The following is an 18,168-nucleotide window of genomic DNA, read 5'->3' on the forward strand; positions in this document are numbered from 1 at the left end:
ACATTACACCACACAGTAGTGCCCGATAGTCACATTACACAGCACAGTAGCGCCCGATAGTCACATTACACAGCACAGTAGCACCCAATAGTCACATTACACAGCACAGTAGTGCCCAATAGTCACATTACACAGCACAGTAGTGCCCAATAGTCACATTACACCGCACAGTAGCGCCCGATAGTCACATTACACAGCACAGTAGCGCCCGATAGTCACATTACACAGCACAGTAGCACCCGATAGTCACATTACACCGCACAGTAGTGCCCAATAGTCACACTACACCGCACAGTAGTGCCCAATAGTCACACTACACCGCACAGTAGTGCCCGATAGTCACATTACACAGCACAGTAGCACCCGATAGTCGCAGTACACAGCACCGTAGTGCCCGATAGTCACAGTACACAGCACCGTAGTGCCCGATAGTCACTTTTACACCGCACAGTAGCGCCCGATAGTCACATTACACCGCACAGTAGTAATATATATATATATATATATATATATATATATATATATATATACACATATACACACACACACACATACATATACATACACACACACACACACACACACACACACAATATTTACAAACAATAAGTATTACGTTTTCAATCTCAGTGGATATTGGGTTAAGATACAGTTTGTGCAGGTTGTTGTGTTTTTGTTTGTTTTTTAACAAAATCTCTACACACAGTAAGTTATCTAAAATGTTACTGAGAGAGACAGTTTAAAATGACCAACCACAAGGCTAGTCAAATTATTCACAGCCTGGTACTACATACCCACATAAGCAGCGTTTTCATGTGAATCTGGACGAGGAAGGGGAGGGAAGGAGAGAGTTTATTCATGCTGAGAGCAGCAGCCGTCTCCTCTCCAGGACCCGGAAGGTACAGTGCAGGGAGAGCAGGAGGAGGGGGATGGAGCAGAGCACGGGGGAAGAGAGAGAGACTCATCTCACAGTCACATACTGTCCAGCCGCAGCGCTGCCTGCTGTGCATGTAATGTATATTAGCAGCGCTGCCTCCAGCAGGGAAGGTACCGGGCGCAGCGCTACTAATATACATTAGATGCACAGCAGGCAACGCTGCAGCTTAGGTGGCCAATCAGTGTGGATGCGGATGGTGCACCCACAGAGACACTGCACTGTGCGCAAAGCCCCATCTGCCCACACCTGGTTACGACTCTGATATAAAGGCATACACCTCCACCTCTTTTGTTAACCCTGTATCTCCTGAACAAAGGGTGGTCTTCTGTATGCCGAATGTCGAGATCCCGGCGCACAATATACCGGCGCCGGAATCCCGACACCCGGCATACCGACAACTATTCTCCCTCGTGGGGGTCCACGACCCCCCTGGAGGGAGAATAAAATAGTGTGGCGCGCATAGCGCGCCACCGTGCCTGCAGCGTGGTGAGCGCAGCAAGCCCGCAAGGGGCTCCTTTGCGCCCGCCACGCTGTCGGTATGCCGGCGGTCGGGCTCCCGGCGCTGGTATGCTGGTCGCCGGGAGCCCGAGCACCGGCATACCGTACGACACCCCTGAACAAAGTATATCCCTCCAAATTTGCTACCCAGTTACGAGAATCATCCCACCATGTCTCTGTAATATCTATAATATCATATTAGTCTTTTAATGCAATAATGTCTAATTCTCCCATTTTACCTGATAGGCTTCTAGCATTTGCAAGCATAAACTTTAGTTTAGTTATTCCCTTTTCTTTATTATTTTTTTGCTCATACCGTTTCCTTGCTTATATGACTATTCCTTGTTTTACCCTTGTTACCTGACTTTCCCCTCCCCCTTCTCCTCCCCCATTATACTTAAAACATCCCACATTTCTTCTCTCACTGATTGTCCCGCTAGTTCTTTCTAATCCCTCCCCCCAGTCACCTAGTTTCAAATTTCCTCCAATATGGGTTGCTATAATTCGCGCTCCCCCTTTTGTGTGTCAATTATCAGTAAATGTGGCCACTGGAGTAATTGGCGACATATGTTCCCTACTGTCAGAGAGAGTTAAATGGTATAACTTAAGTGTACCCTGGCGCAAATGTAAAGAGAATAAACTATGTGTCTGGACCCTGGGTTTTTTAAAGGAAAAAAACTTTAATTTGACAATGCCTTAAAACATATATTAAAAAAGCCTTTTTTCAAGCAAAATAAAATAAAAGTAACATTGGTAGCACTACATGAAAAGCATGGATAACGCAAATGTCCAAATATCTAAGTTCATTAGGACAAATGCTTAATTGCACTTTCCTCTAATCACTGTAAAATCTTTGTGTGCTGAATAGACCTATAGTCACTTTATGAATCAGGTATAGTCTAAAGCCTTCGTGCACAATTTACAATGAGCGCAGTCACGTAGGGTACCTTGTTGATCCTTTTGATGTAATGTAGGGATCTTTTGTCCGATAGAAGCAGCCCCTCTTTAGATATTCCGAGGTGGGTTTTCAGTGTGTGCTTAACTGTCAATGGAACTGCAGTCCCGTAACCCGCTCCCAATGCAGGTGTCTCCTGCACAGCTGCGGCTGAATCCTGTCAGCCATTGGTGCGTTCCTTCTCTGTCCGTGTTCTTGCCTCTTCCAGCCTGGCTCCCTCTTTGCTACAGGGGCTCTGATCTGGCGCCCAGTGTGTATGCAGTGTAGCTGCTTTCTGACCCCGGGTGGCTGGCACTGCGGTAGGCTGAGGTCTGCGGTTTCTCACAAGTGGGTGTGCCAACGTGTTTCTCCATATAGGGCTTCGTCCGGTAATGTGGAGGGAGATCTAAAAATAAACATAAACATAATAAACCAGAGTCCATTTAGGGTGTGTATGGGCATAAATGAGATATATACAAATGGTGTTCAGCTTACAGTGTAAATCATCTAGTGAAAATATTACAGTGATTCCATATATTTGATATATTGTAGTACATTATAAAGGGATTGCCTTTGCTTAATACATTGTAGCAGTCAAATGTGTAACTGCTCGTCTGTCATGATACTTAGTGTCATTTAGACAAATACAGACAGCTGTATATTTTTAGATGAATAGTTCTGGTCATGGAAAGACCATTCAAAGAGAAGTTTGAATCCATATATAGTGGGGTGTCTGATTTATGCTAACAAAGGATGGAAATTTATTCAAGTTTCACTGGAAGAGGAGAGACACATCCCCACAAGACAAATAAACATCTTGATTGAGGCAATTGGATTTATCTTGCAACACAACTTCTTCAGGTTTGACAACACGTACTATAGGCAGTGCAGAAGGACAGCGATGGGCACAAAATTTGTGCCAGGGTACGCAAATAGTTTGTGGCCCAATGGGAGAACAGAAACATATGGTCAAATAATCACCACCTGCAACAAATAAAACTTTATAAACAGTTTATAGATGATGTCATATTCACCTGGGCAGGAAAAAGGACTGAATTGGATGATTTTATCAAACACATTATTTCGTATGACATTAACTTGATTTTCTCAGCAAACATAAGCAAATTGTATTTTTCCCCTTTGTAAAGATTTAGTTGACTGCCTTGTTGGTATGTAATGCTTGTTTGTCTAAGCTAATTTATTGCCTTAGCTTTGAAGTGGGATTGTATTGGGAGGAGTTTGCAATCATTGCATTCACATTCCAATTTTTCCTATTTAAAGTCTAGTATAAGGCTGGTAGCCGTTGGCTGGTAGTGCTTCCATAGAAGTGCTGACATAAAAGTGTTATTATAAAATTAGTGTTATACATGTGTTAAACTGAAGGGAAACATCAACACACCAACACTACCACAAATGGACTGCCTTAATGCCTCAAAAGTATGTAATTCATCTTATGTATATTATCTGTCTATTTAACCTATGAAAAGGCATCCCCAATCTGCTCCTTACAGTTCTCTCTTATACAAACTCATGTATGTTTTTTGATGTAATGATTTCTTTGTAATTGTCATTGCATGTGTGGGGAAGTTGCTCAGTGAAACAGTTTATTATTGCATGCTGACTAGTGTTTACCTTCTTTGATCATTTGGCCATTTGTGGTCAGGTGTACTATATCTTTATATTTAGTGAGGTGTAGTCATGGTGTAAAGGACAGAGAGTGATTACTGATTAGTAAAAGAAAACAAATACCAAACACTGAGCAACATCACCAAACAGGTAATTTCAACTTTAAACTTATCATTTATTTTGTACTTTCTCAACATGGCTACTAGTAACAGATTTAAATTCTTAAAGCTATGTGTGCAAATAATAGGAGCTTAGGAGACAAAATTCCAGAGCTAATTGCAATAATGACAAGGGATAACCTGGATATTGGGGCAATTATAGAGTCATGATGCAATGAGAATCATGACTGTGACATAGTTATACCAGGATACAATTTATTTAGGAAGGATAGAATGGGAAGAATAGGAGGAGGGGTAGCAATGTATGTGAAAAAAAGCATAAATGCTACTTTAGTACAAAATATTGAAGACAAAACTGAGGCCCTTTGGGTCACCACAGAAACCGGGGAGAAAGATATTATTTGCATTGGGGTGAGCTATAGACCACCAGACCAGGGGCAGGATTTGGACAGGAACCTATTGTTGGACATCACTAAAATGGCTTTAAAGGGCGAAGTCATAATCATGGGAGACTTTAATTTACCTGATGTAAATTGGGAGGGGTCTTTTGCAAGTTCAGCTACAAGTGGCAAATTTCTAAATTCCTTACAGGGAGCATCTCTCAATCAATTGGTGAGGGAGCCCACTTGCAAAGACTCAATATTAAATTTAGTTCTCACAAATGGTGACAGGATATCAGACATATATGTGGGTGAGCACCTGGGATCAAGTGATCATCAAGCAGTATCCAACTCCTGTCACACAAAAACAAAGGTGTTGGATTTTAGGAATGCTGACTTTGCAAAAATGGGGAGATGTTTGAGTGATTCATTGGCGGACTGGAGGGACTTGGAAGGAGTGCAGGAGAGGTGGGAAAAACTGAAAAGTGCAATACAAAGGGCAACAGACCTTTGTATCAAAAGGGTTAGGAAAAGCACCAGGAAAAGGAAGCCAGTGTGGTTCACAAAAGAAGTATCAACTAGTGTGAAAGCAAAAAAGATAGCTTTTAGGAAATACAAACAGACTCAAAATAATGACGAAGAGGTGTATCTTAACAGATGGAAGGATGCTAAGAAAGTGATCAGACGTGCAAAGGCAGAAGCTGAGGAGAAAATAGCCCAGTCAGTAGATAAAGGGGGCAAAACTTTTTTTTAAGTATATAAATTAAAGGAGAAAATCAAGTGGAGGAATAATAAGACTTAAGACAGAGAGTGAGAATTTGGTGGAGAGAGACAAGGCAATAGCAGATCACCTAAATCTTTATTTTTGCTCAGTATTTACTACAGAAGGAGAAGGGAAGGGGCCACAGTTAAGCTGCAAGGACATTCTTAAAAATAAGGAAGCTCAAACTAAATTTACAGAGGAGAAGGTCCTAACAGAACTTTCAAAACTAAAAGTGGATAAATCAATGGGGCCAGATTGGATACACCGAAGGATACTAAAAGAGCTAAACGATGTGCTGGTGGCGCCATTAACAGAATTATTTAACCAGTCACAAAAAAACAGGTGCCATTCCAGAGGACTGGAAAAGAGCCAATGTAGTTCCACTGTACAAAAGTGGAAGCAAGGAAGAGCAAGTAACTACAGACCAGTAAGCCTTACATCAGTAGTAGGGAAAGTATTGTAAAAAATATTAAAATATAGAGTTGTGGAATATCTTAACTCAAACAACTTACATGATCCAAAACAGCATGGATTTACTGGTGGGAGATTATGCCAAACAAATCTTACTGACTTTTTTGACTCTGTGATGAAAATAATAGATCAAGGGGGAGCTGTAGATGTAGCATATCTAGACTTTAGAAAGGCATTTGACACTGTCCCACATCGCAGACTGCTAAAAAAAAAACTTGAAAGCGTGGGGGTGGATTATAAAAAACAGTTAAATGGATAAGAACCTGGTTGCAGGATAGGAAACAGACAGTTGTAGTAAATGGAGTGAAATCTTTGGAAGGAAATGTTACCAGTGGAGTACCCCAGGGATCAGTACTTGGACCAGTTATCTTTAATATCTTTGTTGGTGACATTGCAAATGGTATTAAAGGGAAAGTATGCCTTTTTGCAGATGATACTAAGATTTGCAACAGGGTAGACACACCGGGAGGGGTAAAACAAATGATTGATGACCTAGCTAGACTTGAGAAATGGTCAAGAACGTGGCAACTACAGTTTAATGCTAAAACATGCAAAATCATGCACTTGGGTCTCAAAAACCCAAAGGCTAAATATAGTATTAAGGGTACTATAATGGAAACTACTGAGGTGGAAAGCGATTTAGGGGTCACTATTTCAAGTGACTTAAAGGCAGGAAAGCAATGCAACAAAGCAATGAGAAAGGCAAGTCAGATGCTTGGTTGTATAGCAAGAGGAATCAGTAGCAGTAAAAAAAAGTAATAATGCCACTGTATAGGTCATTGGTATGGCCTCATTTGGAATACTGTGTCCAGTTCTGGAGACCATATCTCCAGAAGGATATAAATACATTAGAGAGTGTACAAAGAAGGGCAACTAAAATGGTGCATGGCCTACATCACAAAACTTACCCAGATAGGCTAAAAGATCTTAACATGTATAGTTTGGAGAAGAGAATGGAAAGGGGAGCTATGATAGAAACTTTCAAATATACCAAGGGTTTTAACAAAGTTCATGAGGGAAACATTCTTCAAAGGAAGAGTAGTATTTGAACTCGAGGACATACACTGAAACTGGAGGGAGGCAGGTTCAGGGGCAATTTAAGGAAAAATTACTTCACAGAAAGGGTAGTGGACAAGTGGAATAGCTTCCCATCAGAGGTGGTAGAAGCTAAGACTGTAGAGCAATTTAAACATACTTGGGATAGGCATATGAATATCCTTACAAAGAATTAAGGTTCAAAAACGGTTGAGATTACCTAAAGGATAAAAAAGGGGCAGACTAGAAGGGCCAAGTGGTTCTTATCTGCCATCAAATTCTATGTTTCTATGTAACATCAGAACCACCTACCTTGATCTGGAGATCTTTATTAACAACAAAAGATTTGAAACCAGAACGCACATCAAAGAAGTTGATTGTAAAACAAAACCTACATTGATCAAAGTAGCAACCATCATCCTGCCTGGTTGAAGAACATACCAGAAGGACAATTTAAGAGAATCAAAAGAAATTGTTCAAGACCTGAAGACTACAACAGGCAAGCTAAAGACCGGAAGCAAAGATTTGTGGAGAAAGGATACAATAAGACCATCATCGACCATCAAATGGAAAGAACTAGAGATTTAGAAAGGTCAGATCTTCTAAGATCGAAGGACAGGAAGAAGGATGAGATGAAAGAATTTTTATTCATCAAACAATACAACTGTCATTATAAGGAAGTGGAGAGAATAATCACTAAACACTGGGATATCCTCCGGAAGGATGAGAAGCTAGTTGGAATATTACAGAATAAACCCACATTCATATATGAAAATGCAAGAAACGTCAAAACCTCACTGGTCCATAGTGCCGTGGAGAGAACTACAGGTAAGGAAGACATGAATACCTGGTTAGACCAACCACAAGATATAAAAGGAGGTTTTTTTCTACTGCATGAACTGTCAAAGATGCAAACTTGGAAGTACCAAGAGCCCGAAAATAATAAGAGACTTCAGATCATGCAAGAATGGAAGGAGTTATCAGATCAAAAATAGTATAACTTGCTGCAACAAAGGGGTTGTATAACTATAAGAGTGCTCCTGCCACCTTCAATATGTGTGCAGAACGATAAGAGAGTTAAAAACAAGGATCGCAGAGCAAATACTAAATATTAAGAAAGGCGTGGAGACACAAAGTGTATAGGCCCACTTCAAAGAAAAACACAAAATGGATCCCACCGAATTTACATTTAAAAGCATCATACTACACTAGGACTCCTGGAGAGGGGGTGATAAAATAGCAAGTACAGTATCTCATGGTAAGAGGCTAGGTGGATTTATTACCTAGAGACCCTCACCCTACACGGCCTGAATACTGACTCTGATTTAAGCACTTTTCTATAAAAATATTGTCATTTGGACATTCGAAACGATAGGAACTACACCTACAAGTAAAAGTGAAAGTGGAAAATTTATTGTTTATAGACCAAATTGACAAAAACAAACAACAACAAAAAATGAGGCACATAAGGCGAAATCAACTTGTAAGGAATCATAGAAGATGCATATGCAAGCTCTACTTTCTTATGAGGATGCCCTTCCAGCATACATCTGACACCCCACTATACAGTATATGAATTCATACTTCTCTTTGAATGGTCTTTCCATGACCAGAACTAGTCATCTATAAAATATACAGCTGTCTGTATTTCTCTAAATGACACTAAGTATCATGACAGACGAGCAGTTACACATTTGACTGCTACAATGTATTAAGCATAGGCAATCACTTTGTAATGTGCTACAATATATCAAATATATGGAATCACTGTAATATTTTCACTAGATGATTACACTGCAAACTGAACACCATTTGTACATATTTCATTTATGCCCATACACACCCTAAATGGACTCTGGTTTATTATATTTATGTTTATTTTTAATAACAAGAAATGTTACTGATGAATCAGAACCAGCGGCACCTGATTAACATAGAAACAATCCGAGATAAAGGAGATAAAAAGGCAGCCATAAAGAGCTCCCCCCACATTACCTGATAAAGTGCTATATGGAGAAAGGTGTTGGCATGCCCACTTGTTTCAAAACCGCAGCGCCGGCCACCTGGGGACAGAAGCAGCTACACTGCATACACACTGGGCGCCGGATCCAAGCCCCCACAGCAAAGAGGGAGCCAGGCTTGAAGAGGCAAGAACGCGGACAGTGAAGGATCGCACCCATGGCTGCCAGGAGTCAGCAACAGCCGTGCAGGAGACGCCTGCATTGGGAGCGGGTTACGGGACTGCAGTTCCATTGACAGTGAAGCACCCACTGAACACCCACCTCCGAATATCTAAAGAGGGGCTGCTTTTATTGGACAAACTATCCCTACATTACATCAAAGGATCAGCAAGGTACCCTACGTGATAGCGCTCATTGTAAATTGTGCACAAAGGCTTTAGACTATATCTGATTCATAAAGTGACTATAGGTCTACTCCAGGGACGTGCAGTCAGGAGAGGCAGGGGTGGCAGAGCCTCACCTGTCAAACTGCAACGAAAACAGCTGATTTTTCACTGATCTGTTATAATACAGATCACTGTAAACATCAGCTGTTTCCATTGCAGTATGAAGTTGCTGCACTCGCTGCTCGTACATAGGGACAGAGGAGAGGCAGCAATATCTCTGCCTCCCTCTTGTAACCAGAAACTGCTTAGAGCTAGGGGGCGGAGCTGGTGGTGGAGCCGCACACCAGGCAGTAACTCTGCATTGAAAACAATGCCAGAAGAGGCAGCTCTGACATGCATGGTTTGAGATGGTCTCAAGGCACTCCCCCTTCCCCCCCGATGCAGTGTAATAGCTACCTCCCCTGACTGGTGCTATTCACGAATTACCAGCACACCCACTGGCTTGGGCTGGAGAGGTGTACACAACTGTGCAGCAGGAACGTGGCCACGGTAAGATCTTCCTCTCCCTGCTGACTGATATCCACACTGATCCAATGACTGGGAAGGGGAGGGAGATGGAGGGGGTTACTCAAAGCATCTCTCTCTTATCTCCCCCAGCAGCCGAGGCTTCAGTGCCTGAGATCAAGTTATCTCTGCTAACAGCACATGATCTCAGGATTTTTTTTTAATGTGTAAAAAAAGGGGGACGCTGTCTGCCACAATGTGTTTATAAGGGGGACGTTGTCTGCCGCAATGTGTAAAAATGGGGACGCTGTCTACTGTAATGTGTAAAAAAAATAGGATTTTAATTATCTACCGGTAAATCCTTTTCTCGCAGTCCGTAGAGGATGCTGGGGTCCATTTTAGTACCATGGGGTATAGACGGTTCCGCAGGAGCATTCGGCACTTTAAGACTTTTCAACAGTGTGAACTGGCTCCTCCCTCTATGCCCCTTCTCCAGACCTCAGTATAGGAACTGTGCCCGAGGAGACGTACAACTTCGAGAGAAGAATTTACATTAAACTAGTGGCGAGATTCACACCAGCTCACACCATACAAAACATGCCGCCTAACATGGCTTTCAACATAACCCATGCTAACGTGCATGCATAACGCAACAGCAACAGCTGTGAACATCTTAACACATGAGAACCTGTGTAAAAAGATAAAACGTAATTCTCCAGGAAAAATGAGCACTGGGCAGGCGCCCAGCATCATCTACCGACTACGAGAAAAGGATTTACCGGTAGGTTATTAAAATCCTATTTTCTTTTACGTCCTAGATGATGCTGGGGTCCATTTTAGTACCATGGGGATGTACCAAAGCTCCCAGTACGGGCGGGAAAGTGCTAATGTTCCTGTAGAACTGACTGACCAAACTGAAGGTCGTCAGCAGCCAAGGTGTCAAACCTGTAAAACTTAGCAAACGTGTTTGCCCCTGACCAAGTAGCTGCTCGGCAAATTTGCAACGCCGAGACACCTCGGGCAGCCGCCCAGGAAGAACTCACTTTCCTTGTAGAGTGGGCCTTTACCGAAGTTGGTAACGGCAATCCTGCCGTGGAATAAGCGTGCTGAATGGTACCTCTGATCCAGCGCGCAATAGTCTGCTTAGAAGCAGGAACCCCAATCTTGTTGGGGTCATAAAGGACAACCAAAGATTCTGTTTTCCTTATCTGAGCCGTTCTTGCAACATAAGTCCTCAACGCTCTGACGACATCCAAGGACTTTTGAAATAGCTGAGGTGTCAGAAGCCACTGTTACCACAACAGGTTGGTTGATATGGAAATAAGACACAACCTTTGGAAGAAAATGCTGATGCGCCTGCAGTTCAGCTCTATCTTTATGAAAAATCAAATAAGGACTCTTGTGTGACAGAGCCCCTAATTCAGACACTCGTCTGCCTGAGGCCAAGGCCAACAGCATGACCACTTTCCAAGTGAGAAACTTCAACTTTACCTCTTGTAGAGGCTCAAACCAGTCCGATTTAAGGAACTGCAACACTACATTAAGATCCCATGGCGCCGCAGGAGGCACAAAGGGAGGTTGGATGCGCAGAACCCCCTTCACGAATGTCTGGACCTCAGGAAGGGAAGCCAACTGTTTCTGAAAGAAAATGGACAAGGCCGAAATTTGGACCTTGATAGACCCTAATCTCAAGCCAGCATCCACACCTGCCTGTAGAAATAGGAGAAGACGTCCTAATTTAAACTCCACTGCAGGAGACTTCTTAGATTCACACCAAGATACATATTTTCTCCAAATATGATGGTAATGTTTGGACGTTACCCCTTTCCTGGCCAGAATACGTGTGGGAATGACTTCATTGGGAATAACCTTACGGGCTAGGATCTGGCGCTCAACAGCCATGCCGTCAAATGCAGCCGCATGCAGAATTTCTCGAACCCTTGTTCTTCTGATGATCTTGAGAACTTTTGGTATTAGTGGAAGTTAAGGGAACAGATACAGTGACTGAAACACCCACTGGGTCACCAATGCATCCACTGCTATTGCTTGTGGGTCTCTTGACCTGGAACAATATTTCTGAAGCTTCTTGTTGAGATGTGATGCCATCATATTTACTTGAGGAATGCCCCAACGATCTGCTACCTCTGCAAAGACTTCTGGGTGGAGGCCCCATTCTCCTGGATGGAGATCGTGTCTGCTGTGGAAGTCTGCTTCCCAGTTGTCCACTCCCGGAAAGAAAATTGCCGACAGAGCTTTTGCATGTCTTTCTGCCCAAAGGAGTATCTTTGTCACCTCTGCCATTGCCGCTCTGCTGTTTGTTCCGCCCTGGTGGTTTATGTAAGCTACTGCCGTTACATTGTCTGACTGGATCTGTATGGGATGACCTTGAAGAAGGTGTGCCGCTTGATGAAGGCTGTTGTACACAGCTCTCAATTCCAGAATATTTATGTGAAGGAGTACTTCTTGACTTGACCATCGTCCTTGGAAGTTTTCCCCTTGCGCGACTGCTCCCCAACCTCGGAGGCTTGCATCTGTGGTCACCAGGATCCAAGTCTGAATCCCGAACCTGTGTCCCTCCAGGAGGTGAGAACTTTGAAGCCACCACAAGAGTGAAATTCTGACTTTTGTTGACAAGATTATCCTCCGGTGCATGTGTAGGTGCGATCCGGACCACTTGTCCAGCAGGTCCCATTGGAACACCCTGGCGTGGAATCGGCCAAATTGTAGAGCCACGTAGGCTGCTACCATCTTCCCCAGCAGGCGGCTGCACTGATGAATTGATACGCGTGCTGGTTTTAAAACTTGTTTGACCATCCTCTGGATCTACAGAGCCTTTTCCACCGGTAGGAACACTTTCTGTGCTCCCGTGTCCAATATCATTCCCAGATATGATAACCTCATTGTGGGTTCCAATTGTGATTCAGGAAGGTTTATGATCCAACTGTGCTGTTGAAGCATCGTCAGGGAAAGTGCAATGTTCTGCACTAGTTTCTCCCTGGATCTCGCTTGTATGAGGAGATCGTCCAAGAATGGGATGACTTTGACTCCTTTCTTGCGAAGAAGAACCATCATCTCCGCCATCATCTTGGTGAATATTTTTGGAGCCGTGGAGAGCCCGAAAGGCAATGTTTGGAACTGGTAGTGGCAGTCCTGCACCGCAAACCTCAGGTATACTTGATGCGGCGGGTAGATGGGAACATGTAAATAAGCATCTTTGATGTCCATCGATACCAGAAATTCCTTTTCCTCCAAGCTGGAGATCACCGCTCTCAGGGATTCCATCTTGAATTTGAACCTTTTCAAATAAAGGTTCAGAGTCTTTAGGTTTAAAATCGGTCTGACCGAGCCATCCGGTTTCGGCACTACAAACAGCCTTGAATAAAACCCCTTTTCCTGTTGTGACACAGGAACCAAGGAAATTACATTGTCTTGTCATAATTTCTGTATTGCGTTCAGCACTTTTGCTGTCCTGAACAGAAGCTGGTAAGGCTGATTTGAAAAATCGGCATGGGGGAAGGTCCTGAAATTCCAATTTGTACCCTTGGGATACTATCTGCAATACCCAAGGATCCAGATCTGAGTGAACCCAGACCTGGCTGAAAGACGGTAGATATGCCCCACCCAATCGTACTCCTGCAGGGGAGCCCCAGTGTCATGCTGAGGTTTTAGCAGAAGTAGCTGTTGACTTCTGCTCCTGCAAGCCTGACGAGCCTGATGGTGTTGTAGATTTTTTTACCTCTTCCTCGCCCTCTTCCTGCAAAGAAAGGGGTACCCTTTGCATTTTTGGACTTGTTGGGCCGAAAGGATTGCATTGTATGAGAATGAAATCCTTTCCTAGGTGGAGCAGCTGCAGAAGGCAGAAATGCTGACTTGCCTGATGTAGTTGTTGAAATCATGGCATCCAGCTTGTCTCCAAAGAGGGCTTCTCTATTGTAAGGAAGCGCCTCAATATACTTTTTTGATTCCGCATCAGCATTCCATTGGCGGATCCACAGCGCCCTGCGGGCTGAAATCGCCATAATGGAGGATCTTGAACTCAGCAACCCAATATTCTTCATAGCTTCAACTAATTAACCTGCAGCATCTTTGATATGCCCGAAAGTTAGAACTATTTCATCCCTGTCAACTGTGTCTATGTTAACAAGGAAGTTGTCAGACCATTTTTCTACAGCATTACCTACCCAAGCACATGCAATGGTGGGGCCTGAGCACCGTTCCGTTAGCTGTATATATGGATTTTAGGGTTGTTTCTAATTTACGGTCAGCTGGATCTTTTGAAGAGGCTGAACCAGGGGCAGGCAAAACTATTTTCTTTGACAGCCGAGAAACTGAGGTGTCTATCATTGGGGGTGTCTCCCATTTGTGCCTGTCTTCCTCAGGGAAAGGGTACACTACACATATCCTTCTGGGTAGGGTAAATTTCTTCTCAGGGTTAGTGCAGGATTCTTCAAAGAATGCATTCAAATCCTTTGAAGGAGGAAAAGTCACAACCTTCTTTTTATTTAATGTAAAATAATCCTTTTTTTCTGGGACCAGTGTTGTTTCAGGAAACTCCAACACTTCCTTTATAGCAACTAAAATATATTGTAAGTTTTTGGTTAATTTGGGGTCTACCCCTTTCAAATCCCCAGTGTCGACGTCAGAGTCGGAATCTGTGTCTGTGTCCCCTTGCATTATCTGGGCCAGAGACCTTTTCTGGGAACTGGATGGGACCCGAGTGGATGATATGGAGGGGTCAGTAAACAGTGCATCCTCCACAGACTGCCTCCAATATTTAGTCTGTTGTTTAGACTCATAGAATTTCTTTGCAAGCATTGACATATTCTTTTGCAACATTCTCACCCACTCTGGCTCCTTCTGAGAGGGAAGGGCCACCACATTACCCTCTTGTGCATCTAAAATTAGTTCTTCCTGGGAAGAACCCTCCCCAATGTCTGACATGTTACACACTTGTACACACACACACACACACACACACACACACACACACACACACACACCTATCACACCGGGGAGCTATTGGGGACAGACCCACACAAAAGTCTGTCAGAGAGACAGAGGGATCTGCCAGTCCACACACTGCACCTTATAGTGAATTGTGGAAATATTACCCACTTACAGCGCATATACCAATAATAGGCCCACAGACCTAATTATAATGAACACTCTCTGCCCCTTCTATAACACCCTGTACTTGTATCAGCATTGTCATGAGGAGTTTCACACTGGAGTTTCTGCAGGAGAAAATGGCACCCAGTGAGTGTCCTGGCAAGTCTGAGGAGAAGCCCCGCCCTTCAGCCTCAGCAATGTAATATTTATACTGGCTGGGGATGGCACATCAGTGGCAGTACATGTATGTACCTTTTTTGCCAGTGAGAGTAAGGTTTTAAAACATGCCCTCAGATCCCCCGACGCGCTCTGCACCCTCATGCTGAGAGACATGGCGCGCAGTGTGCACGTGTACCTGTATGCCGCCAACGATGCCCGGAGGATCCCCTCTCTGCAGGACTTCGGTACTATACTCACCAGCATTCTGACTTCTGGCTCTGTTAGGGGGTGGCGGCAGTGCTGTGGGAGTGAACGCTGCCAGGCTTGGACTGTGTTCAGTACCCTTCAGGAGCTAATGGTGTCCTGTCAGTGGAAGCAGAACCATTAACTAATTGAGAAGTTGGTTCCTACTTCCCCCCCTAAGTCCCACGAAGCAGGGAAGCTGTTGCTAGCAGCTTCCCTGTAAAATAAAAAACCTAAGAAAGTCTTTCCAGCAAAGCTCTGTAGAGCTCCACTGTTGTGCATCCAGTCTCCTGGGCACATTTTCTAAACTGAGGTCTGGAGGAGGGGTATAGAGGGAGGAGCCAGTTCACATTGTTGAAAAGTCTTAAAGTGCCGAAGGCTCCTGCGGAACTGTATATACCCCATGGTACTAAAACGGACCCCAGCATCCTCTAGGACGTAAGAGAAAAGTAATATTCATAAATAAGTAAATGAGAAACACTCACAAAGCTATACTAATATATTGAAGTTATCTGAATTCAGATAAGCAAACATAATGAAAATCACATTTATATTAAATTTATCACAAAAATCTAAACATAATGTTCCAGCAAAAATTACAGACAACTCATCTTCACAGTCACTTAGGAAACTAATCCAAACACATACACAACACACTTTAAGACAAGTCATGTTAGTCAAATGATTGTCATATTTAATTTTAAATTGGCTCACCTCTAACCTACACGTTACCACATTTAACACAATATTGTCATTATGTAATCTATACTGGTATCATACCATAACCATACCTGAAATACTGTTGCACAATTCTTGCCCTTAAAGCATGGCCACACTGTGCCTCTGTGCCACCAACAAATGACCGCCCAACCCCTGGCTCCTCATCCTCACTGGTCAATTCCTCGGATTGAGGAAGCTCCAGACGACTCCTCACAGCAATATTGTGTAGGATGGCACACAGGACCACAATTTAACTCACCATTTCCGGTGAATACATGAGGTTGCCACCAGTGCGGTGGAGCACACAGAATCTGCCCTTCAGGATCCCAATAGTGCGCTCCACCAGCTGTCTAGTGGCAGTAAGCGCAGAATTAAACTCCGACTGTGGCCCTGGCGGAGGAGTCATGAGCCAGGGGGTGCAAGGATATCCTTGATCTCCTGTAAGAACACAATACAAACATAAGTGTCAGGTTTTAATTAAATTAACAAACAAAAACAACAGTTAATAAAAATATTTATAACTCACCCAATAGCCACATATCTTGTCCTTCCATCATTCTTAATCTTTGCCAGATCCCTGATTGGCGAATGACATGTGAATCATGTGCACTTACGGGGTACTTAGCATTCAGGGACAGGATCTGGAGGGATGGGCCACAAACAACCATCACATTCAGAGAATGAAACAGTTTCCTGTTCCTAAAAATTTCCTCATTATGTTTTGGTGCTACAATCGGAATATGTGTCCCATCCACAACCCCAATAACGTGTGGGAAGCGACTACCCCCTTCCTGGAATTGCCGCTTCACCACAGCCAGGGCACCAGCATCCAATGGCATTGATATGAACTGCTTAACTCGACTAATAAAAGCCTGGAGTATATGTCGCAGGATCTTCGAGAATTGGCCTTGCGACATTCCTACCAGCACGCCCACTACATGCTGGTAGGAACCAGTGGCACAGAAATGTAACACAGCAAGAAATTGTGTCAATGCTGGTATTGATGTAGGATACCTAATTGATTGTTCTAGATCACTCTCTATTATGGAGGGAGTTTCTAGGATGATATGAGGAGGCAGTCTGTAATGGCGCACAACCTCATCATCTGGCATCCCAAAAAGGGTGACACGGGTACGGAAAATAGAAGACCTTGCACGCCTCCGTTGCCTTGGAGGCTTAGGGGCAGGTTGGGGTTGGACGGCTTCGGTGGCTAGATATCTGGCTACATGCATCTTGAAATTAAGGGGAAAATGTTTAAAACATTTTTATTTTACAACACAAATTGCAACATAGCAATCTCTGTTTATGGCAGTACTAAAACTTACTCCAGGAACGTATTCCATATCTACATGTGGGAAACCAGGAACAAACAGATAAATTTAATTAGTGTGAAAAATAAATTCACTAAGTACACAAAATACTAAATACATAAAACACACACACACACACACACACACACACACACACACACACACACACACTAATAACACACTTGACACACAGCCAAACAAACCACAACAACAATAATAGTCACAAATATACTTAAATGGTTAATCACAATAGTACAGACTATTAAAAATGCAAATAAATCCACCACCACAAGCACAGCAAACTAAATGCTACTTACCAGCTAGTCCAAGAAAAAAAGGAGAACCAAAATAAATAGCCTGACTTGGCAAAAATAAATGTATAAATGAAAGTTAGCACCCTACAAAAGACAAGAAAGAATATATAGAAACTGTACAAACACACTGGACCAACTACACACCTCCACCACAAGCACAGCAAAATACATGCTAAGCATTTGCATCTTTAAAATATAGATCTACAGATATATACTGTGGCGAACATGATAATAGTAAAAAAAATCAAGTTTAAACATAAAAAATAAACACATTAGATTCTAGGAGCATTATTTACAAACAAATTAATTTAATAAATAAACACTAGATAATCCATAAAAAAATAAAAATGATTAAGTAATATCATAAAAAAACGCACGCCATATGCAATATAAAAATTTGCAGCATCCAAAGCGCATAATCGTTATCAAAAACCATAATAAAAACTTACACTGATTGCCAACAGTAACTCTTCCACCAGCATCCACTAGTCCACAAATCGACACTACAGCATACACCCACAAACACAGGCCACATGCAGGCCGTTTAAATAGCCAGTAATCCAATTACTGGAAAAATTAGTGTATGCAGCACCTGTGCAATTTTCCGCACAAACATACATACGCAGGTATAAAACCCCTACAGACATGGCAACGCACATGCCATCACCAATATGGCGAGTATTAGCCAGCTGCCCAGGA

The 18,168-nt window shown here is 42.9% G+C and overlaps 2 protein-coding genes across 2 annotated transcripts in view; one reads left to right on the forward strand and one right to left on the reverse strand.

The window, feature by feature from the left end:
* Window positions 1-18,168, forward strand: part of SHISA8 (shisa family member 8) — an 802,771-nt gene that overhangs the window by 401,434 nt on the left and 383,169 nt on the right. The window lies entirely within an intron of this gene.
* On the reverse strand, window positions 2,144-16,598 carry LOC134956967 (putative nuclease HARBI1). Its single transcript, XM_063938783.1, has 3 exons — window positions 16,372-16,598; window positions 16,105-16,283; window positions 2,144-2,775 (listed from the first exon to the last, which is right to left on the reverse strand). The coding sequence occupies exons 1-3, from the start codon at window positions 16,511-16,513 to the stop codon at window positions 2,551-2,553; spliced, it is 546 nt and encodes a 181-aa protein (XP_063794853.1). The 5' UTR covers window positions 16,514-16,598; the 3' UTR covers window positions 2,144-2,550.

This window comes from Pseudophryne corroboree, chromosome 9 (genome assembly GCF_028390025.1).
Source record: "Pseudophryne corroboree isolate aPseCor3 chromosome 9, aPseCor3.hap2, whole genome shotgun sequence".
Classification (NCBI taxonomy): domain Eukaryota; kingdom Metazoa; phylum Chordata; class Amphibia; order Anura; family Myobatrachidae; genus Pseudophryne; species Pseudophryne corroboree.